Source organism: Panulirus ornatus, chromosome 37 (assembly GCF_036320965.1).
Source record: "Panulirus ornatus isolate Po-2019 chromosome 37, ASM3632096v1, whole genome shotgun sequence".
Lineage (NCBI taxonomy): Eukaryota > Metazoa > Arthropoda > Malacostraca > Decapoda > Palinuridae > Panulirus > Panulirus ornatus.
The window spans coordinates 6,377,470-6,401,864 of NC_092260.1; the positions used below are offsets into that span (position 1 = coordinate 6,377,470).

A 24,395-nucleotide genomic window follows, 5' to 3' on the forward strand; every position below is an offset into this window, starting at 1 on the left:
AATAACAACTGATTCATTTCCCAAGCCTTCTCATCCCCAGTAGAATGCATCCTTGCCCCCTCTCTCCAAAACTCTAGCACTTACCTCCCTAACCACCCCATCCATAAATAAACCAAACAACTATGGGGACATCACACACCCCTTCCGCAGACCAACATTCACTGGGAACCAATCACCCTCCTCTCCTCCTTTTTGTAAACATGCCATACATCCTTGATAAAAACTCTTCACTGCTTCTAGCAGCTTACCTCCTACAACATATACTATAAACACCTTCCACAAAGCATCTCTATCAACCCTATCATATGCTTTCTCCAGATCCATAAATACTACATAGAAAGCCACCTGTTTTTCTAAGTATTTCTCACATACATTTTTCAAAGCAAACACCTGATCCAAACCTCCTCTACCACTTCTGAAACCACACTGCTCCTCCCCAATCTGACACTCTGTACACGCCTTCACCCTCTCAATCAATACCCTCCCATAAAATTTTCCAGGTATACTCAACAAACTTATACCACTGTAGTTTGAACACTCACCTTTATCCCCTTTGCCTTCGTACAGTGGCACTATGCAAGCATTCCGCCAATCCTCAGGCACTTCACCGCGATCCATACATACATTAAATATCCTTACCAACCAATCAACAACAAAGTCACCCCTTTCTTAATACATTCTACTGCAATACCATCCAAACCTGCTGCCTTGCTGGATTTCATATTCCATAAAGCTGTCACTACCTCTACTCTCTTAACCAAACCATTCTTCCTGACCCTCTCACTTCGCACCCACCCCGACCAAAACACCCTACATCTGCCACTCTATCATCAAACACATTCAACAAACCTTCAAAATTCTCACTCCATCTCCTTCTCACTTCATCACTACCTGTTATTACTTCCCCTTTGCCCCCCTTCACCCATGTTCCCATTTGTTCTCTTGTCTTACGCATGTTATTTACCTCCTTCCAAAACATCTTTTTATTCTCCCTAAAGTTTAATGATACTCTCCCACCCCAACTCTCATTTGGCCTCTTTTTCAACCCTTGCACCTTTCTCTTGACCTCCTGCCTCTTTCTTTTGTACATCTCCCAGTCATTTGCACTCTTTCCTTGTAAGCATCATCCAAATGCCTTCTTTTCTCTTTCACTAACATCTTTTACTACTTCATCCCACCACTCACTACCCTTTCTAATATGCCAACCTCACACCTTCCTCAAGCTACATGCATCTTTTGCACATGCCATCACTCCTTCCCTAAATACATCCCATTCCTCATCCACTCCCCTCATATCATTTGCTCTCACCTTTTGCCATTCTACGTACACTCAGTCTTTCCTTGTACTTCCTCACCCAAGTGTTCTTTCTAAGCTCACTTACTCTCACCACTCTCTTCTCCCCAACATTCTCTCTTCGTTTTTGAAAACCTCTGCGAATCTTCAACTTCGCCTACACAAGACAGTGATCAGACATCCTTCCAGCTGCCCCTCTCAGCACATTAATATCCAAAAGTCTCTCCTTTACATCCCTATCAATTAACACATAATCCAATAATGCCCTTTGGCCATCTCTCCTACTCACATATGTAAATTATGTATATCTCTCTTTTCAAACCATATATATACACACATATTTTTTCATATATGCTTGCCTTCATCCATTCCCAATGCCACCCTAACCCACAGAAGACAGAATCACCACCCCCTGCATCAGCAAGGTAACACCAGGAAACATACAAAGAAAGGCCATATCCAGACGTTCCATGGTTTACCCCAGATGTTTCACATGTCTTGATTCAGTCCACTGATGGCACATCGACCCCTGTATACCACATCCTTCCAATTCACTCCCTTCCGTGCCCGCCTTTCACCCTCCTGCATGTTCCAACCCCGATTGCTCAAGATTTTTATAATCCATCCTTCCATCTCCAATTTTGTCTCTAACTTCTTATTCCCTCCACTCCTAACACATATATCCCCTTTATCAACCTTTCCCCACTCATTCTATCCATAAGTCCAAACCATTTCAACAAACTCTTTTCTGCTCTCTAAAGCACACTTTTTATTACCACATATCTCTCTTACCCTTTCATTACTTACTCGATCGAACCACCTCATACCACATGCCATCCTCAAGCATTTAATTTTCAACACACCCTTGGGAATGTGAAAGAAAGAATACTTCCCAAGTATTCCCCAGTTTTAGTAGAAAGCAACAATGGAGGAAAGACAGGAGCAAGAGGACGAAAACTGTTTCCTTCTTGTATTTCAATTTCTGGTAGGTGGAACAGGAGCAAGAGTCAAACCAGGTTTGCTCATCCTCATTAAAGACACTGGCTGGGGTGTCTGAAAGTGTGTGGATGAAATCAAAATGAGAAGAGAGGAGAGCATGGTAGTATGTCTAAGCAAAGGAATCAGTATGTTCTAGCTCTGAGTAAAACAAAACTCAAGGGTAGGGAGGAAGAATGGTTTGGGAATGTCTAACAGGTAAAGTCAAAGGTTAGTAAAAGGATGAAAGCTAGGGAAAGGGTAGAACTAATGCTGAGGCAGGAGTTGTAGGAATGTTTGAAAGAGTGTAAGGAAGTGAGCTTTAGACTGATGTAGATGAGAAGGAAAGTGGATTACCGGACATGGGTAATTATTAGTGCTTACACATCCGACTAAGAGAAGAATGATGAAAGGTGCATGCTCTGGGGGCAGCTGAGAGAGTTTATCAGCAGCTTTGACTCAAAAGACCAGGTATTAATGATGGGTGATTTAAATACAAAAGTGAATAATGTGGTAGATGAGAGCATGGGATGTTCAGTAAGGTGAACAGAAATGGTAAACATCCTGTGAAGTCGTGCGCTAAAAACGGACTAGTGACTGGGAATACACGATTTAAAAAGAGGGTCATACAAAAGTATATGTGGCTGAATAGGAAAGATGGTTAGCAGGCAATACTGGATTACGTACTTATTGATAGACATGCAAAAAAAAAAACTTTTGAATGTGACTGTGCTGAGGGGAGCACCTGGTGAGATCTGATCATTATCTGATGGAAGCAAAGTCGAAGATCTGTACACTTTTCACCTAGGAGGATACTACTCTAGTAGACTGAAAGTTGAAATGAAGAACACTAACAAGTAATAATTTTAAGTAAAAGAAAGATAAAATCTTATACTAAGTCTGCCTGTATCATTTTTTTTCATACCTGTTCCCCTTTTCCAGCATGCGTTAGGTAGTAGCAGGAACAGATGAATAAATGGTCTCACTTGCTTGCATACATATTCTTTTAAGCATAAGAATCCTCCTTAAGTGGCAGTATATCTTTTAAATGCATTGTTGATAAATTTTCAAAGAGAATTATCTAATAAAGATATAACACATCTAATTACCTCTCTGCAATCTTTGCAAGATCTTGAAGTGCTGACATTCCTAGCGTAGATTTCAATCCCTCAAGAGTCATGAGGTCAGCTAACTGAAGGGCCTTGAGTCCTGGTTGCATCGTGGGAAGACCAGTTTCTAATAATCCTGGTGATGTCTCTGGAACACCTAATGAAGTAGTGGAGCGTGGAATGGGAGTGATGGTGATCTCTGGCCGCTTGGCTAGATCTGCTGGGATTGTATTGCCTTCCTTTTTGGAATTCACCTTTGGAACCTAGAAAATTTTTACAGTTTCACATTAATAACACATACGAGGAAGCATTAGAAAGTAATCTGTAATTTGTAGTTAGAAAATCTTTACTGAAAAAATTATATAACTATTCAACTTTACCCCTCCTACCATGTAAAGGATGGCAAATGCAGTCATCAGTATATATATTTAGCACTACAATTCAATTCAATTTAGTTATCTTACTGCTGAAATTACTTCTTTAGTGTCACTATGTATTGCTTATAATATATTCTTTATACACTTGATTGGAAATTCTTTGTCAATCATTAATTGCCTCAAGCACCATGGATCCTCCTGATTCATGTAATTATAAATTGATTAGGGATCCTCCTAATTCATGTAATCATAAACTGATTATGCTTTTTTTCAAAATATAATCTTATCTTAAATACACCTTCACATTACATATATCATGGGTTTCCATACAGGGTATGATTTCACATGTTCCATACTGTATATATTTCTTACATATTATATGTATCTTTTACATTCTATATGCATTATTCACTTTCATAAAATACACAAAAATATTTTATTTATATTTTATTATACTTTGTTGCTGTCTCCCACGTTAGCGAGGTAGCGCAAGGAAACATACGAAAGAATGGCCCAACCCACCCACATACACGTGTATATACATACACGTCCACACACGCACATATACATACCTATACATCTCAACGTATACATACACATACACACACAGACATATACACATATACACATGTACATAATTCATACTGTCTGCCCTTATTCATTCCAATCGCCACCCCGCCACACATGAAATGACAACTCCCTCCCCCCGCATGTGCGCGAGGTAGGGCTAGGAAAAGACAACAAAGGCCACATTCATTCACAATCAGTCTCTAGCTGTCATGTATAATGCACTGAAACCACAGCTCCCTTTCCACATCCAGGCCCCACAAAACTTTCCATGGTTTGCCCCAGACGCTTCACATGCCCTACTTCAATCCACTGACAGCATGTCGACCCCAGTATACCACATCGTTCCAATTCACTCTATTCCTTGCACGCCTTTCATCTTCCTGCATGTTCAGGCCCCGACCACTCAAAACCTTTTTCACTCCATCTTTCCACCTCCAATTTGGTCTCCTACTTCTCGTTCCCTCCACCTCTGATACATATATCTTCTTTGTCAATCTTTCCTTACTCATTCTCTCCATGTGACCAAACCATTTCAAAACACCCTTCGCTCTCTCAACCACACTCTTTTTATTACCACACATCTCTCTTACCCTTTCATTACTTACTTTATCAAGCCACCTCACACCACATATTGTCCTCAAACATCTCATTTCCAGCACATCCACCCTCCTCCACACAACTCTATCTATAGCCCATGCCTCGCAGCCATATAACATTGTTGGAACCACAATTCCTTCAAACATACTTCTTTTACTGTAAAAACGACTATCATAATTGCTGCATAAATGCTTTTCACTACAATGACACAGTTATCCTTCATTGAAGATTTATGGGTGACTGTGATGTGTGATATTTCCAGCTGTGTTGTTAGGTTGTTAAGTGACATCTGTGGATAAGATGTGGAGGCAAACAGCAGTTGGGAACTTAAATGAGGGTGTGAATATTTAGTGCCACAGATGTGGTTTGGCACATCATGATACTACCAGCCATAAATATGGCTCTGCAAAACGAAAGGGTTAACCTTCCTCACTGAATCTAAGAGATATACAACAAAAATATCTTTTTAACAACAAGCTATTCTCTTTCTCTTGTTGATGGTCACTTTTACTAATGCCAAAAATTCAATCAAACTGGGTGACTGGTACCCATCTTAAAAAAAAAAGAAAAAAAAAAAGCAACCTAATTTGTCCAATCACCAATTTACACTAACAGCTAATGTGTAATTTCCTGTTTAATCACAATGAAGTCACTTGATAAAAAAAGGGGAGGGTAGGAAAGGGTAAGAAGTTCTTGTCATTAGTGATCATCCACTCAAACAGACACTGGTTCAAACAATGCCTATATGTAAGGCAGAATTTATCTATGTAAAGCTGACTGGTTGGAGACAAATTATTCACTCAAGGGTATTAAATTAGAAAATTATGATACAATATATCCAGCACACATACCTGCTGTTCAACTTTGACCTATATGATATAAAAGTATATCTAAAAGAAATCTTGAAGAACAAAGTATGTATTCAACACTAGCTACCATTAAGAAAAAAAAATATGATTACAAAACATATGAATTAGTTTACACTAGATGTACACAGATGTCCATACAGCAACTTGTTTCGAGCTAACCATCTTTACTTATACAACAGAGCAAATATTATCATATTCATGCCAATACTGTAAAAATATCAACTAACAGTGAATAGTTCTCATCACTACGTTCATGCCAGCAACAGCAGATCAAAATGTGGTGTACACATATCTTCAAAACATGTATACTATGTAATATAAAACACCCCCATCTCTGCAAACTCTGAAATGACAAACCTTACTTTAATAAAAATAAATAATGCTATTTATTGTGGTTACATCCCTGGAATACACCATGAATACCAAAGCTTTTATAAATTATATTTTATCATACTTAACCGCCGTCTCACTGCGTTAGCAAGGTTTTGCAAGAAAACAGACAAAAGAATGGCCAAACCTACCTACATATACATGCATATACATACATGCCCACACACGCACATATACAATGTATACATGCATATACATACACAGACATAAACATATGTACACGTGTACATATTCATACTTGCTGCCTTCATCCATTCCTGTCGCTACCCCGCCACTAATGAAATGGCATCCCCATCCCCACATACATCTCTCTTACCCATTCATTACTTACTCGATCAAACCACCCCACACCACATATTGTCCTCAAACATCTCATTTCCAACAAATCCACCCTCCTCCGCACATGCCTCACAACCATAAAACATTGTTGGAACCACTATTCCTTAAAATATACCCATTTTTGCTCTCCGAGATAACATTCTCGCCTTCAACACATTCTTCAAAGCTCCCATGCCAAATCCACTCCCAGATATCTAAAACACTTCACTTCCTCCAGTTTTTCTCCATTCAAACTTACCTCAACCCTACTGAACCTAATAACCTTGTTCTTATTTTTATATTTTCATTTTGCTTTGTCGCTGTCTCCCGCGTTTGTGAGGTAGCACAAGGAAACAGACGAAAGAAATGGCCCAACCCACCCCTATAAACATGTATATACATGCACGTCCACACACGCAAATATACATACCTATACATCTCAATGTACACATATATATACACACACAGATACATACATATATACCCATGCACACAATTCACACTGTCTGCCTTTATTCATTCACCTCGCCACACATGGAATACCATCCCCCTCCCCCCCTCATGTGTGCGAGGTAGCGCTAGGAAAAGACAACAAAGGCCCCATTCATTCACACTCAGGCTCTAGCTGTCATGTAATAATGCACCGAAGCCAGAACTCCCTTTCCACATCCAGGCCCCACAGAACTTTCCATGGTTTACCCCAGATGCTTCACATGCCCTGGTTCAATCCATTGACAGCACGTCGACCCCGGTATACCACATCGTTCCAATTCACTCTATTCCTTGCACGCCTTTCACCCTCTTCCATGTTCAGGCCCCGATCACTCAAAATCTTTTTCACTCCATCTTTCCACCTCCAATTTGGTCTCCCACTTCTCCTCATTCCCTCCACCTCTGACACATATATCCTCTTGGTCAATCTTTCCTCACTCATTCTCTCCATGAGACCAAACCATTTCAAAACACCCTCTTCTGCTCTCTCAGCCACACTCTTTTTATTACCACACATCTCTCTTACCCTATTATTACTTACTCGATCAAACCACCTCACACCACATATTGTCCTCAAACATCTCATTTCCAGCACATCCACCCTCCTGCGCACAACTCTATCCATAGCCCACGCCTCGCAACCATACAACATTGTTAGAACCGCTATGTCTTCAAACATAGCCATTTTTGCTTTCCGAGATAATGTTCTCGACTTCCACACATTCTTCAAGGCTTCCAGAAGTTTTGCCCCCTCCCCCACCCTATGATTCACTTCCGCTTCCATGGTTTCATCCACTGCCAAATCCACTCCCAAATATCTAAATACTTCACTTCCTCCAGTTTTTCTCCATTCAAACTTACTTATTCTCAGCTTTCTTCTTTCACAGACTTTACCAAACTCAGTCACCAGCTTCTACAGTTTCTCACCCGAATCAGCCACCAGTGCTGTATCATCAGCGAACAACAACTGACTCACTTCCCAATCCATCTCATCCACAATAGACTGCATACTTACCCATATCTCCAAAACTCTTGCATTCACCTCCCTAACAACCCCATCCATAAACAAATTAAACAACCATGGAGACATCACGCACCCCTGCTGCAAACCAACTTTCACTGGGAACTAATCACTTTCCTCTCTTCCTACTCGTACACATGCCTTACATCCTCTAGCTTCTAGCAACGTACCTCCCACACCATATTCTCTTAATTCCTTCCATAAAGCATCTCTATCAACTCTATAATATGCCTTCTCCAGATCCATAAATGCTACAGGCAAATCCATCTGTTCTTCTAAGTATTTCTCACATACATGCTTCAAAGCAAACACCTGATCCACACATCCTCTACCACTTCTGAAAGCACAATGCTCTTCCCCAATCTGATGCTCTGTACATGCCTTCACCCTCTCAGTCAATATCCTCTCATATAATTTCCCAGGAATACTCAACAAACTGACACCTCTGTAATTTGAACATTCACCTTTATCCCCTTTGCCTTCGTACAATGGCACTATGCATGCATTCCGCCAATCCCAGGCACTTCATCATGAACCATACATACACTGAATATCCTTACCAACCAGTCAACAACAGTCACCCCCTTTTTAATAAATTCCACAGCAATACTGCCCAAACCCGCTGCAGTCATCCCCTTTTCAATAAATTCCACAGCAATACCACCTAAACCTGTCACCTTGCTGGCTTTCATCTTCCACAAAGCTTTCACTACCTCTTCTTTGTTTACCAAATCATTCTCCCTGATCCTCTCACTTCGCACACCACCTCAACCGAAACACCCTATATCTCTCACTCTATCATCAAACACATTCCACAAACCTTCAAAATACTCACTCCATCTCCTTCACCACTACTTGTTATTACCTCCCCATTAGCCCCTTCACCGTTGTTGCCATTCGTTCTCTTGTCTTACGCACTTTATTTACCTCCTTCCAAAACAACTTTTTATCCTCCCTAAAATTTAATGATACTCTCTCACCTCAACTCTCATTTACCTTCTTTTCACCTCTTGCCTCTTTCTTTTATACATCTCCCAGTCATTTGCACTATTTCCCTGCAAAAATCTTCCAAATGCCTCTCTCTTCTCTTTCACTAACAATGTTACTTCATCCCACCACACACTATCCTTTCTAATCTGCCCATCTTCCACCTTTCTCATGCCACAGGCTTTTTTTTTGCACAAGCCATCACTGCTTCCCTAAACACATCCCATTCCTCCCCAACTACCCTTACGTCATTTGCTCTCACCTTTTTCCATTCTGCACTCAATCACACCTGGTACTTCCTCACACAAGTCTCCTTTCCAAGCTCACTTACTCTCTTCACCCTAACATTCTCTCTTCTTTTCTGAAAACCTTTACATATCTTCATCTTTGCCTCCACAGGATAATGATCAGACATCCCTTCAGTTGACCCTCTCAGCAAATTAACATCCAAAAGTCGCGCCTATCAATTAACACATCAATCTATTAACGCTCTCTGGCCATCTCTCCTACTTACATATGTATACTTATGTATAGCTCTCTTTTTAAACCAGCTATTCCCACTCACCAGTCCTTTTTCAGCATAAAAATCTACAAGATCTTCACCATTTCCATTTACAACCCTGAACACCCCATGTATGCCAATTATACCCCCAACTGCAACATTACTCACCTTCGCATTCAAATCACCCATCACTATAACCTGGTCTCATCCATCAAAGCTGCTAACACATTCACTCAGCTGCTCCCAAAACACTTGCCTCTCAAGATCTTTCTTCTCATGACCAGGTGCATAGGCACCAATAATAACCCATCTCTCTCCATCCACTTTCAGTTTTACCCATATCAATCTATAGAGTTTACTTTCTTACACTCTATCACATACTCCCACAACTCCTGCTATAGTAGTGCTACTCCTTCCTTTGCTCTTGTCCTCTCACCAACACGACTTTACTCCCAAGACATTCCCAAACCACTCTTCCCCTTTACCCTTGAGCTCCATTTCATTCAGAGCCAAAACATCCAGGTTCCTTTCCTCAAACATACTACCTATCTTTCCTTTTTTCTCATCTTGGTTACATCCACACACATTTAGACACCCCAGTCTAAGCCTTCGAGGAGGATGAGCACTCCCTGCAAGACTCCTTCTGTTTCCCCTTTTAGAAAGTTGAAATACAAGGAGGAGAGGGTTCCTAGCCCCTGATCCCGTCCCTTTTAGTCGCCTTCTACGACACGCGGGGAATGTGTGGAAGTATTCTCTCTCCCCTATCCCCAGGGATATATATTTATATATTTATAAATATGGATGGAGTGATAAAGAGAGATGAAAGCAAAACTAGTGAAAAGGGGTGTAGTGATGGAGTGTGACAGTGAGATACGGTGGTCAGTGGCAAGCCTGTTTGTGGATGATACTGTGTTGTTTGCGGAGAGTGAAGATGAATTGCAGAAGGTTGTGAGTATGTTTTACGATGAGTGTAAGCAAAGGAAATTGAAGGTAAATGCAAGTAAAAGTAAAGTAATCGTGTTTGAAAGGAAACAGAGTGAAAGTACAGATTTTCTAAAACCATATAAAGTGAAAGTAGAAAGTGTACTAAATTGTGATATGGCTATGGGGAGAGAAACAAGGGAGTACAGGGTAGACGAGTCATTGGTTCCCTTAATAGAATAATGAAGGGTAGAGGAGTAAGTATGGAAGTGAAGAGAAGATTAAGGGACAGCATAGTCCTCCCAACCCTAATCTATACAACCAAAACATTGACACAGAATGAGGCACAGAGGTCAAGATTCCAGGCTATGAAAATGAGCTATTGGAGAAGAGCATGTGGTGTGACTAGATAGAATGAAGAAAGAAATGAAAGGGTGTATGAGAGATGTGGTACGCCAAGAAAATGCTGAGGGAATGAATTGTGGAGTGGTAGAATGGGTGAAAAGTAATACTCTGAGGTGGTATGGGCATAAGGAAAGAATGCAAGACAGGGAGTTTACAAGGAGAGTGCATGATACTGCAATTAAAGGGGTTGGTATGAGTGGAAGACCACCTGTGACACAGGCAAATAGGGTGGAGGAATACTGGAGGGAGAGAAACAGAGAAAGAAAGCATGGAATGGTGTATGTGAGGGAGGCATGTGAGGACAGGGATAAGTGGAGATTGGGATAAGTGAAGACTCTTTTGCCATTGCCACCTCTTGATGGGAGTTCCCAGAGGGAGTGGACACCAGAGATATAGACAGATAGATCAGTATCTAATAGGGGGAATCCTTTTCCTACAGCTATGGGTGCAGGGTCTACCTAAATTTTCTTGATAGTGTCTTATTGCAATTAACTGAGAAATCTATTCATAGTGAGAACAAATTAGATTCAGTTCTAGCTACAAATGAAAATCTCATTAACAATGTTGAAGCTGGAGAAAAAAATTAGTACAGATACACAACCAAATTTCCTGCAACTGATGGTTTGGTACCTCCTTTAGTCCAGACAAAATTACATGAGGGAACTTGAAATTAGTGCAGCCACCAGACTAGTTTACTGGGTGGCCAGAGATGGTGTTGTGTGTAGGACAGGCTTATCTACATTCTTTACACTACACTTGTTGGTGGTGATACCGCAATTCTGTGAGATTCTTAGTTTATTTTGCTTAAATTTAACCCTAGGTATAGCATCTAAAACATATGAGTGTCAGTCATGGTGTCAAATGTAAGCCAGTCCATATTGATCCAAGATAAAGTAGAACTGTTGAAAAAATGGACCATGGTGTTTTGGTGCATAAGCTGTGTGACATCTACAGTATTGGTTCGTCAAGTGTTTATGATATAAAGAAGCAAAGGATAAAATATTGAGATTCTATGCAGACAGCAATTCCAAGAAGGAAATGACAATTAGAAAAACTATGAAAGATGGCAAGAGTACTGAGCATGATTGAGTGATGATGGAATGGTTTCAACAGCGTCAGAGTGATGGAGTGGACTTGTCAGGTAACATGATAATGAACCAGGCTAAGTTGTTCCATAAAGAACTTAAATTACAACATGAGCATAACTATAGTGAAGGATGGCTTCAAAGATTCAAAAAGCATCATGGAATTTCCATGAATAAAGTGTGTGGAGAAAAGAGGTCGGCAAACCATGAAGGAGCTGCCGAGTATGTGGACAAATTTGTGAAGCTCGTAGCTGACGAGCACCTCAGTCCTGAGCAGGTGTATAATGTATTTCATTTATTTATTTAATTTACATGAAATATTTGTTTAATTTAAATTTCTAACAGTCCACAGTATACTTTAGACACATGGGAGATGTATAATTAGTGGGTTAGAGGTGTGTTGATGAATTATTATGTGACCATATTTGGTCTGGTAAAATGGTTAATCCGGCAAGGCTTCGGAACCAAGAGTGCTGGAAAATCGGTGGTGTATCTGTACATGTGATCACCTACAAATTATTTTGAGTTGACTATCAACACTACTGGTCAACATGAAAGTACTGGAAAATTATCAGGTTTTAGACCCATAAAATCTTAATGATCTTTGCACTGCTCAACCGACAAATCTAGGACAATACTGTCAATGAAAACATTATGGCCATAGCTTGGAAAAGCTTCAGTAAAACTTTCAAAACTGTAGAGGAAACATATCTCAATGCAAAGGATACAACCTTTTTCCATAAAATGCCAAAATAATGGAATGATGAAACAGAAAAGTGCTTCTTGTATAAGAAAGAAGCTAACAAGAAACTCAAATAGACCAACGACCAATAAATAAAGTATATGAATCTGCACACAGAAACGAAGAAATTTTTGTGTTACAGTAAACATCAGCATGAAGCATATGTTGCTGAAAACAGCAACAAAAACCCTAAGAAGTTTTATAATTTTGATAGAAGAGAGCCATTAACCTATAAGTTGGTCCATAAAATACCTGTAATGGTGACTGGGTTCAAGACAATGAAGCTATGGCAAGTTGTGTACAGAAGCTGTAAAATGTGTAAACAAAATTCTTGGATTTTTGAGTAGGGTTTTCATATTTAGGTCAAAGGATCATTCCCACTCTTTACTATTCACTGGTACATCCCTATCTTAAATTCTTTGTTCAGTTTTGGTCACCTTACTTGAAAAAGGCAGAGACAAAAAGGAAAAGTATTGTGTTGAGCTGCCAAGATGATTCCCAAACTGAGATCTGAATCCCATGAAAGCCAACTATAAAGCATAAAAATATTTACCTTAGAAAAGAGAGGGTTAAGAGGTGATCTAATACAGGTTTTTCAAATTTATGAGTCTTTAATACTATCCATCTAAGCAGCTACTTAATGCTTGATTCATGCAATTATGTGCATAGTAATGGATACAAACTTGGGCAAACATTGCACCAAGAAGGCCAAGTACTTTTTCAACACAGTCATTCACATATTGAATGAGTTACCATAAAAGAGGAGTTGAAAGCAGTACCACAGATACATTTAAGAACAGACTTGATAAATATATCTTTTAGTCCACGAAAAATATTATTTGTGACTCCTTAGTTACATAAAAAGTTTGAAGGTTTACTCCTTCTGAAACATCTGTATGACTATATACTTTTACCACACTAATGTGAACTGATATCTACCACTGTAAATAGCCTTGAAAGGACTTACTAGTCTACTGATGCTCTTTGTTAAAAGTCTTTCAACAACAATCCTTACACTGTATAGAAGTTTTCTGATTATGCTATAAAAATAGTTCATAGATGGGGCTTATGTACCTCTGGGCTCTAGATTCTACTGGTGGGGATGGAGGCACTGTGGTAAACAAACATATGGATTTCATTACATGTAGGTTCAAGATGCTGATGTCGTATGTACGGTGCCACAATTGAGACAGCATTGATAGCAAGGTTTTTTCTAAGATAGGGTATGTACTATAAAACATACAATTAATCATTGCTATTGGGTATTTTGGTCTTTGATGTTTTGTCCATGAAAGAAAAAGTTAAATAATCTAGATTCTGATTAAAGAAATGAAAATTGTTTCAAAAGCTGCACATGGCAATATTGGTGAGAGTTGCATCCATCAAGATAGAAACAACCTTCATTCACTCTTATAACCACCTCGAACCACTTACAACTACTGTGTGAATGGAAAGTTGCATTCCTAATCACATGGGAGCAGGGTATGGAGGAGAGTTCAAGAGGTACGAAGGACATCTGTTTATCTGGGAAACACTTTTGTTGTTTGATATGACTTTCCCATATTTTTTAGCAATATGAATATATTGTACCAATTAATATTCTATTTCAATACATTCATAACAGAACTGAAATATGATACAGTATCTATGAAGTCTGCTCTGGAAGCACATCTCTATTTGTGTCATTTACACACACCTCAGTACGATCGTGATATCTTATCGACCCACTACAGATTGTATAGATGCCCCTCTCCCCAAGACCCTTGCATTTACCTCCACTACCACCCTGTTCAGAGAAAAATCAAAGGGTCATGATGACATAATACACCCTTGCCACAAACCCACTTTCACCTAGAACCATTCACCCTCCTCTCTACTTACTCACACACATGCCTTACTCTCTTAATAAAAACACCTCATTGCTTCTAAAAGCTTTTCTCCCACACCGTATGTTTGTATAACCTCCCACAAAGCATCTCTATCAACCCAATCATATGGTTTCTTCAGGTCTATAAATGCCACAATCAAAAAGCCTCCTGTTTCTAACAATTCATCACTCACAATCTCACATTCTTCAAAGCAAACATCATTTACCACTCCTGAAACCACAACGTTCCTCCCTAAATCTGATGCTCCATGCCAGCTACTATCCTTTCAATCACCACTCTTCTATACAACATACTTTTACCTCTGTAATTCAGAGACTCACCTTTGTCCCCCTTTCCTTTATACAGTGGCACCATATGTGCATTCCACCAATCCTCAGGTACCTCATCACGATCCATGCATACATTGAAAATCCTAACTAACTTATTCAACTCCATATGCCTTACCACATTTCATCCTAAGAACAGCTGTAATCACCTCTTCTTTTTCCACCAAACCGTTTGCCATGGCTCTCTTCCTTTCCATTCCTCTACAAAACTAAACACCCTGCATCTGCTACCCAATATCAAACACATTCAACAATCCTTCAAAGTATTCACTCCATCTATTCTCATCATCACTGCCTGTTGCCACTTCCCCAATATTCCAATTTGTTTTCTTATTTTTCTCACTTTATTGACCCTCTTCCAAAACATCTTTTTATTTTCCAACCATTCATATACACATTTATATACATAAACACCCATACATGCACATCTACATACATATACATCAAAATATACACATACACATACATATACATATATACACAGGTAAATATTCATATTTGTTTGTCCACATCCATTCCTAGTGCTACCCAACCCCACAAGAAACAGCATCACAACCACCTGCTTCAGTGAGGTGGCACCAGGAAAACAAAAAAAAGCCACATTCGTTCACACTCAGTCTCTAGCTGTTACGTGTAATGACCTGAAACCACAGCTCCCTATCCACATCCAGGCCCCACTAGACCTTTCCATTGTTTACCCCAGACGTTTCATATGCCCTGGTTCAGTCCATTCACAGCACGTCAACCTCGTTATACCACAACGTTCCAATTCACTCTATTCCTTGCATGCCTCTCACCCTCTCATATGTTCAGGCCCCGATCGCTCAAAATCTTTTTCACTCCATCCTTCCACCTCCAATTTGGTCTTCCACTTCACCTTGTTCCCTCCAACTCTGGCACATATATCCTCTTTGTCAATCCTTCCTCACTTATTCTATCCATATGCCCAAACCACTTCAGCACACCCTCTTCTGCTCTCTCAACCACACTCTTTATATTTCCACATCTCTCTCAATCTTTCATTACTTACTCAATCAATCCACCTCACACCACATACTCTCCTCAAACATTTCACTTCCAACACATCCACCTTCCTCCATACAAACCCTATTCATAGCCCATGCCTCAAAACCATATAAAATTCTTGGAGCTACTATTCCTTCAAACATACCCATTTATGCTTTATGAATAACATTCTCTCTTTCCATGCATTCTTCACGGCTCCCACAAACTTCACCCCCACTCTGTGACTCACTTCTGCTTCCATGGTTCCATTCACTGCTAAGTCCACTCCCAGATATCGAAAACACTTCACTTCTTCCAATTTTTCTCCATTCAAACTTACATCTCAATCAGCTTGTCCCTTAACCCTACTGAACCTAATAACCTTGCTCCTATTTACATTTACTCTCAATGTTTTCCTTTCACACACTTTTCCAAACTCAGTCACCAACTTCTGCAGTTTTTCACTCAAATCAGCCATCAGAGCTGTATCATAGGTGAATAACACGTGACCCTTTCCCAGGCCCTCTCATCCCCTACAGACTGCATACTTGCCCCTCTCTCCAAAACTCTTGCATTTATTTCCCTAGCCACCCCATCCATAAATAAATTAGAAACCATGGGGAACATCACACACCCCTGCCACAGACCGACCTTCACTGGGAACCAGTCACTCTCCTTTCTTCCTACTCGTACACACGCCTTACATCATTGGTAAAAACTTTTCACTGCTTCAAGCAGCTTACCTCCCACACCATATATTCTTAAGATGTTCTTCAAAGCATCTCTATCAACCCTATCATATGCCTTCTCCAGATCCAGAAATGCTACATACAAATCCATCTGTTTTCTAAGAATTTCTCACACACATTCTTCAAAGCAAACACTTGATCAATCAATCAATCAATACCCTCCCATACAATTTCCCAAGTAGGGGAGAAACACTCACTCAGTGTATTAGTGATGGCTGATTTAAATGCAAAGGTAAGTAATGTGGCAGTTGAGAGTATAACTGGTGTGCATGGGGTATTCAGTGTTATGAAAGGAAATGGTGAAGAGCTTGTGGAGTTGTGAGCTGAAAAATGACTGGTGACTGGAAATACTTTGTTTAAAAAGAGAGATATACATAAGTATGTGAGTAGGAGAGATGGTCAACAGGCATCATCATATCATACATTAATTGATAGCCAAGTAAAAGAGACTTTTGAATGTAAATGTGCTGAGAGAGAGTAGAGAGCTGGTAGGATATCTAATCACTATCTTGTGGAGGCAAGGGTTAAGATCTTTAGATGTTTTCGAAAAAGGAAAAAAATTTCTTGAGAAGAAAGTAGAGAGTAAGCGAGCTTGGAAAGGAGACTTATGTGAAAAACAACTGGCAAAGATTAAGAGCAGAATGGCAAAAGGTGACAGCAAATGAAGTGAGGGGAGTGAGTGAGGAATGGGGTATTTAGGGAAGCAGTGATAAAATGTGCAAGAGATGCATGTGGTATGCAAAAGGTGGGAAGTGAGCAAATGAGAGAGGGCTGAGATGAAGAAGTAAAGTTGCTAGTGAAAGAAAAAAGAGGCACTTAGGAAGTACTTACAGCAAAGGAGTGCAAATGATTGGAAAGGGTATAAAAGAAAGCAGCAGGAAGTCAGCTGTTGAAAAAGAGGGAAAATGAGAGTTGCGGTGAGATAGTATCATTAAATTTTTGGGAGAATATGTTGTTTTGGAAGGAGGTAAATAATGAGCAAAAGACTAGAGAACAAATGGAAACATCGGTGAAGGGGGAAAAGGGGAAGTGATAACAAGCAGTGATGAAGTGAGGAGGAGATGGAGTAATTCTTTTGAAGGATTGTTAAATGTATTTGATGATAGAGAGGCAGATGTATGATGTTTTGGTTTGAGTGGTATGCAAAGTGAGAGAGTGATGGAGAGTGGTTTGGTGAAGAGAGAAGTGATGGTGAAAGCCTTGCGGAGGATGAAATTCAGCAAGGTGGCAGTAGTGGGTAATACTGCTGTTAAATTTATTCAAAAAAGGGGTGACTGTGTTGTTGATAGATTGGTAGGGATATTCAATGAATGTATGGATCATAGTGAAGCCTGAGGATTAGTGGAATGCATGTATACTGCCACTGTATAATGGCAAAGGGGATAAAGATGAGTGTTCAAACTACAGAGAAATTTAAGTCTGTTGAGTGTAACTGGTAACTTGTTATTTATTCATTTCATTTTGCTTTGTCGCTGTCTCCCGCGTTAGCGAGGTAGCACAAGGAAACAGACGAAAGAATGGCCCAACCCACCCACATACACATGTATATACATACACATCCACACACACAAATATACATACCTATACATCTCAATGTATACATACATATACATAGACATATACATATATACACATGCACATAATTCATACTGTTTGCCTTTATTCGTTCCTATTACCACCCTGCCACACATGAAAATAACCACTCCCTCCCCCCAAATGTGAGCGAGGTAGCACTAGGAAAAGACAACTAAGGCTACTTTCGTTCACATTCAGTCTCTGACTGTCATGTAATAATGCACCAAAACCACTGCTCCCTTTCCACATCCAGGCCCCACATAACTTTCCATGGTTTACCCCAGACGCTTCACATGCCCTGGTTCAATCCATTGACAGCATGTCGACCCTTGTATACCACGTCATTCCAATTCACTCTATTCCTTGCACGCCTTTCACCCTCCTGCATGTTTAGGCCCCGATCACTCAAAATCTTTTTCACTTCATTTTTCCACCTCCAATTTGGTCTCCCACTTCTTGTTCCCTCCACCTCTGACGCATATATCCTCTTGGTCAATCTTTCCTCACTCATTCTCTCCACGCTCTTCTGCTCTCTCAATCACACTCTTTTTATTACCACACATCTCTCTTACCCTATCATTATTTACTCGATCAAACCACCTCACACCACATATTGTCCTCAAACATCTCATTTCCAGCACATCCGTCCTCCTCTGCACAACTCTATCCATAGCCCACGCCTCGCAACTATGTAACATTGTTGGAACCACTATTCCTTAAAACATACCCATTTTTGCTTTCCAAGATAATGTTCTTGACTCCCACACATTCTTCAACGCTCCCAGAACTTTCGCCCCCTCCCCCACCCTATGATTTACATCCGCTTCCATGGTTCCATTCGCTGCCAAATCTACTCCCAGATATCTAAAACACTTCACTTCCTCCACTTTTTCTCCATTCAAACTTACCTCCCAATTGACTTGTCCCTCAAACCTACTGTACCTAACTGTACCTAATAACCTTGCTCTTATTCACGTTTACTCTCAACTTTCTTCTTTCACACACTTTACCAAACTCAGTCACCAGCTTCTGCAGTTTCTCACATGAATCAGCCACCAGCGCTGTATCATCAGCGAACAACAACTGAATCACTTCCCAAGCTCTCTCATCCACAAAAGACTGCATACTGGCCCCTCTTTCCAAAACTCTTGCATTCACCTCCCTAACAACCCCATCCATAAACAAATTAAACAACCATGAAGACATCATACACCCCTGCCACAAACCTACATTCACTGCGAACCAATCACTTTCCTCTCTTCCTACACGTACACATGCCTTACATCCTCGATAAAAACTTTTCACTGCTTCTAACAACTTCCCTCCCACACCATATATTCTTTATACCTTCCACAGAGCATCTCTATCAACTTTATCATATGCCTTGCTCTTATTCACATTTACTCTCAACTTTCTTCTTTCACACACTTTACCAAACTCAGTCACCAGCTTCTGCAGTTTCTCACATGAATCAGCCACCAGCGCTGTATCATCAGCGAACAACAACTGAATCACTTCCCAAACTCTCTCATCCACAAAAGACTGCATACTGGCCCCTCTTTCAAAAACTCTTGCATTCACCTCCCTAACAACCCCATCCATAAACAAATTAAACAACCATGAAGACATCATACACCCCTGCCACAAACCTACATTCACTGAGAACCAATCACTTTCCTCTCTTCCTACACGTACACATGCCTTACATCCTCGATAAAAACTTTTCACTGCTTCTAACAACTTCCCTCCCACACCATATATTCTTTATACCTTCCACAGAGCATCTCTATCAACTTTATCATATGCCTTCTCTAGATCAGTAAATGCTACATACAAATCCATTTGCTTTTCTAAGTATTTCTCACATACATTCTTCAAAGCAAACACCTGATCCACACATCCTCTACCACTTCTAAAACCACACTGCTCTTCCCCAATCTGATGCTCTGTACATGCCTTCACCCTCTCAATCAATACCTTCCCATATAATTTCCCAGGAATACTCAACAAACTTATACCTCTGTAATTTGAGCACTCACTCTTATCCCCTTTGCCTTTGTACAATGGCACTATGCAAGCATTCCGCCAATCCTCAGGCACCTCACCATGAATCATACATACCTTACCAACCAGTCAACAATACAGTCACCACCTTCTTTAACAAATTCCACCGCAGTACCATCCAAACCCACTGCCTTGCCGACTTTCATCTTCCGCAAAGCTTTTACTACCTCTTCTCTGTTTACCAAATCATTTTCCCTAACCCTCTAACTTTGCACACCACTCGACCAAAACACCCTATATCTGCCACTCTATCATCAAACACATTCAACAAACCTTCAAAATGCTCACTCCATCTCCTTCTCACATCACCACTACTTGTTATGACCTCCCCACTTGCCCCCTTCACTGAAGTTCCCATTTGTTCCCTTGTCTTACGCATTTCATTTACCTCCTTCCACAACATCTTTCCATTCTCCCGAAAATTTGATGATACTCTCTCACCCCAACTCTCATTTGCCCTCTTTTTCACCTCCTGCCTCTTTCTTTTATACATCTCTCACTTATTTGCATTATTTCCCTGTAAAAATTGTCCAAATGCCTCTCTCTTCTCTTTCATGAAAAATCTTACTCCTTCATCCCACCACTCACTACCCTTTCTAATCTGCCCACCTCCCATGCTTCTCATGCCACAAGCATCTTTTGCGCAAGCCATCATTGCTTCTCTAAATACATCCAATTCCTCCCCCACTCCCCTTACCTCCTTTGTTCTCACCTTTTTTCATTCTGTACTCAGTGTCTCCTGGTACTTCCTCACACAAGTCTCCTTCCCAAGTTCACTTACTCTCACCACTCTTTTCACCCCAACATTCTCTCTTCTTTTCTGAAAACCTCTACAAATCTTCACCTTAGCCTCCACAAGATAATGATCAGACATTCCTCCAGTTGCACCTCTCAGCACATTAACATCCAGGAGTCTCTCTTTCGTGTGCCTATCAATTAACACATAATCCAATAATGCCCTTTGGCCATCTCTCCTACTTAAATTCGTATACTTACGTATATCTCTCTTTTTAAACCAGGTATTCCCAATCACCAGTCCTTTTTCAGCACATAAATCTACAAGCTCTTCACCATTTCCATTTACAACACTGAACACCCTATGTACACCAATTATTCCCTCAACTGCCACATTACTCACCTTTGCATTCAAATCACCCATCACTATAACCCGATCTCGTGCATCAAAACTACTAACACACTCACTCAGCTGCTCCCAAAACACTTGCCATCTTTCCACCTCCAATTTGGTCTCCCACTGCTCTTTCCCTCACCTTTGACACATATATCCTCTTTGTCAATCTTTCCTCACTAATTCTCTCCATGGGACCAAACCATTTCAAAACACCCTCTTCTGCTCTCAACCACACTCTTTTTATTACCACACATCTTTCTCCATCCACTTTCAGTTTTACCCATAACAATCTAGAGTTTACTTTCTTACATCTATCACATAGTCCCACCACTCCTGTTTCAGGAGTAGTGCTACTCCTTCCCTTGCTCTCGTCCTCTCACTAACCCCTGACTTTACTCCAAGACATTCCCAAACCACTCTTCCCCTTTACCTTTGAGCTTCGTTTCACTCAGAGCCAAAACATCCAGGTTCCTTTCCTCAAACATACTACCTATCTCTCCTTTTTTCTCACCTTGGTTAATCCACACACATTTAGACACCCCAATCTGAGCCTTCGAGGAGGATGAGCACTCCCAGCGTGACTCTTTCTTCTATTTCCCCTTTCAGAAAGTGAAAAAACAGGGAGGGGAGGGTTTCTAACCCCCCACTCCCGTCCCCTTTAGTCGCCTTCTACGACACGTGAGGAATGCATGGGAAGTATTCTTTCTCCTTATCCCCTATACATATTTACATTTTTTTTTATTCATGCATACACACATATTTCATACTTGACCACTGTTTCCCATGTCAGCAAGGTAGCGCCAGGAAAAAGATGAAAGACACATCCACAAATTTACACATGTACATATATGCACATACATGTGCATATACCTATATATCCATACATATACATACATCTACACTTACATATGCATACTTGCTTACCTTCATCCATTCCCAATGTCACCCCACCCCTCAGGAAACAGCAAAAATGCATGAATGAAAAGAAAAGAAGATTGAAATATACATTCCCTTCTGCCCCACAACCAATCACGGTCCCCTGTGTCAGATAGGTAGCACCATGAAACAGATGAAGAAAGGCAACATCCGTTCACATCCATACATGAGTTGTCATGCGTAATGCACAGAAACTGCAGCTTCCTGTCCACACCCAGGCCCCACATACCTTTCCATGGTTTATCCTGGATGTTTCACATGCCTTGGTTCAGTCCATTGATGGCACATTGACCCCAGTATACCACAGTGTATCAATTCACTCTATCTGTGCATGCCTTTTACCCTTCAGTATGTTCATGCCCTGATCGCTCAAAGTCTTTTCTATTTCATCCTTCTGTCTCCAGTTTGGTCTACTGGTTCTCCTTGTTTACTCCACTTCTGACACATATATCCTCAACTTTTCCTTACTTATTCTTTCTATATGTTCAAACCATTTCAACACACCCTCTCCTGCTCTCTCAACCACAATCTTTTCATTACCCCACAACTCTCTTATCCTTTCATTACTTACTCGATCAAATCACCTCATACCACATGTTGTCCTTAGACATTTCATTTCCAACAATCCACCCTCCTCTGCACAACCCTGTCTATAGCCCATGCCTTGCAACTGTATACCCATTTCTACCCTTCATGATAGCATTCTCTCTTTCCACACATTCTTCATTGCTCCCAGAACCTTCATCCCCTCCCCCACCATGTGCCTCACTTCTGCTTCCATAGTTACATTTGCTGCCAACTCCACTCCTAGATATTTACAACACTTTACTCCTCCCATTTTCTCCATTCAGACTTACATCCCAGCTGACTTTTCCCTCAGCCTGCTGAACTAATAACCTGCTTTTATTCACATTTACTCTCAACTTTCTCCTTTCGCACACTCTTCCAAACTCAGTCACCAACTTCTGCAGTTTCTCACTACAATCGGCCATCACTGCTGTATCATCGATGAACAACACCTAACTCACTTCTCAGGCCCTCTTATTCCCCGCAGACTGCATGCACACCCCATTCTCCAAGACTTACATTTACCTGCCTCACCATCCCATTCATAAACACATTTAATGACAATGGTGACATTACACACCCTTCCTGCAGATCATCCTTCACCCGGAACCATTCACTCTTCTCTCTTCCTGTTCGTACACACACCTTACATTCTTGACGAAAACATCTCCCTGTGTCTGGCAGCTTACCTCCCACACCATATATTCTTAAGACAAATCATCTCTATCATCCCTATCATATGCCTTCTCCAGATCCATAAATGCCATGTATAAATACATCTGTTTTTCTAAGTATCTGTTTCACACATTCTTCAAAGCATACACCTGATCCACACATCCTCTACCTCTTCTGAAACCACACTGCTCCTCTCCAATCTGATGCTTTGTGTGTAAATACCTTCACACTCTAAATCAATATGCCCTCATACAAGTTACCAAGGAAAAGAAGACTTCCCACGCATTCCTCACGTGTCATAGAAGGCGACTAAAAGGGGACGGGAGTGGGGGCTGGAAACTCTCTCCTTGTATTTTCACTTTCTAAAAGGGGAAACAGAAGAAGGAGTCCCGCAGGGAGTGCTCATTGCCTTAGTGCTCATCCTCCTCGAAGGCTCAGATTGGGGTGTCTAAATGTATGTGGATGTAACCAAGATGAGAAAAAAGGAGAGATAGGTACTATGTTTGAGGAAAGGAACCTGGATGTTTTGGCTCTGAGTGAAACGAAGCTCAAGGGTAAAGGGGAAGAGTGGTTTGGGAATGTCTTGGGAGTAAAGTCAGGGGTTAGTGAGAGGACAAGAGCAAGGGAAGGAGTAGCACTACTCTTGAAACAGGAGTGGTGGGAGTATGTGATAGAAAGGGTAGTGAGTGGTAGGATGAAGAAGTAAGGTTATTAGTGAAAGAGAAGAGAGAGGCATTTGGATGATTTTTGCAGGGAAATAATGCAAATGACTGGGAGATGTATAAAAGAAAGAAGCAGGAGGTCAAGAGAAAGGTGCAAAAGG

General features: G+C 40.6%; 1 protein-coding gene across 6 annotated transcripts in view; it reads right to left on the reverse strand.

The window, feature by feature from the left end:
• LOC139760474 (uncharacterized) overlaps positions 1-24,395 on the reverse strand; it is a 236,446-nt gene that overhangs the window by 41,744 nt on the left and 170,307 nt on the right. For all 6 annotated transcript variants that reach the window (XM_071683751.1, XM_071683749.1, XM_071683748.1 and 3 more), the window contains one exon: positions 3,379-3,641. In XM_071683751.1, coding sequence (XP_071539852.1) covers positions 3,379-3,641 — 263 coding nt within the window. The remainder of the gene's footprint in view (positions 1-3,378; positions 3,642-24,395) is intronic.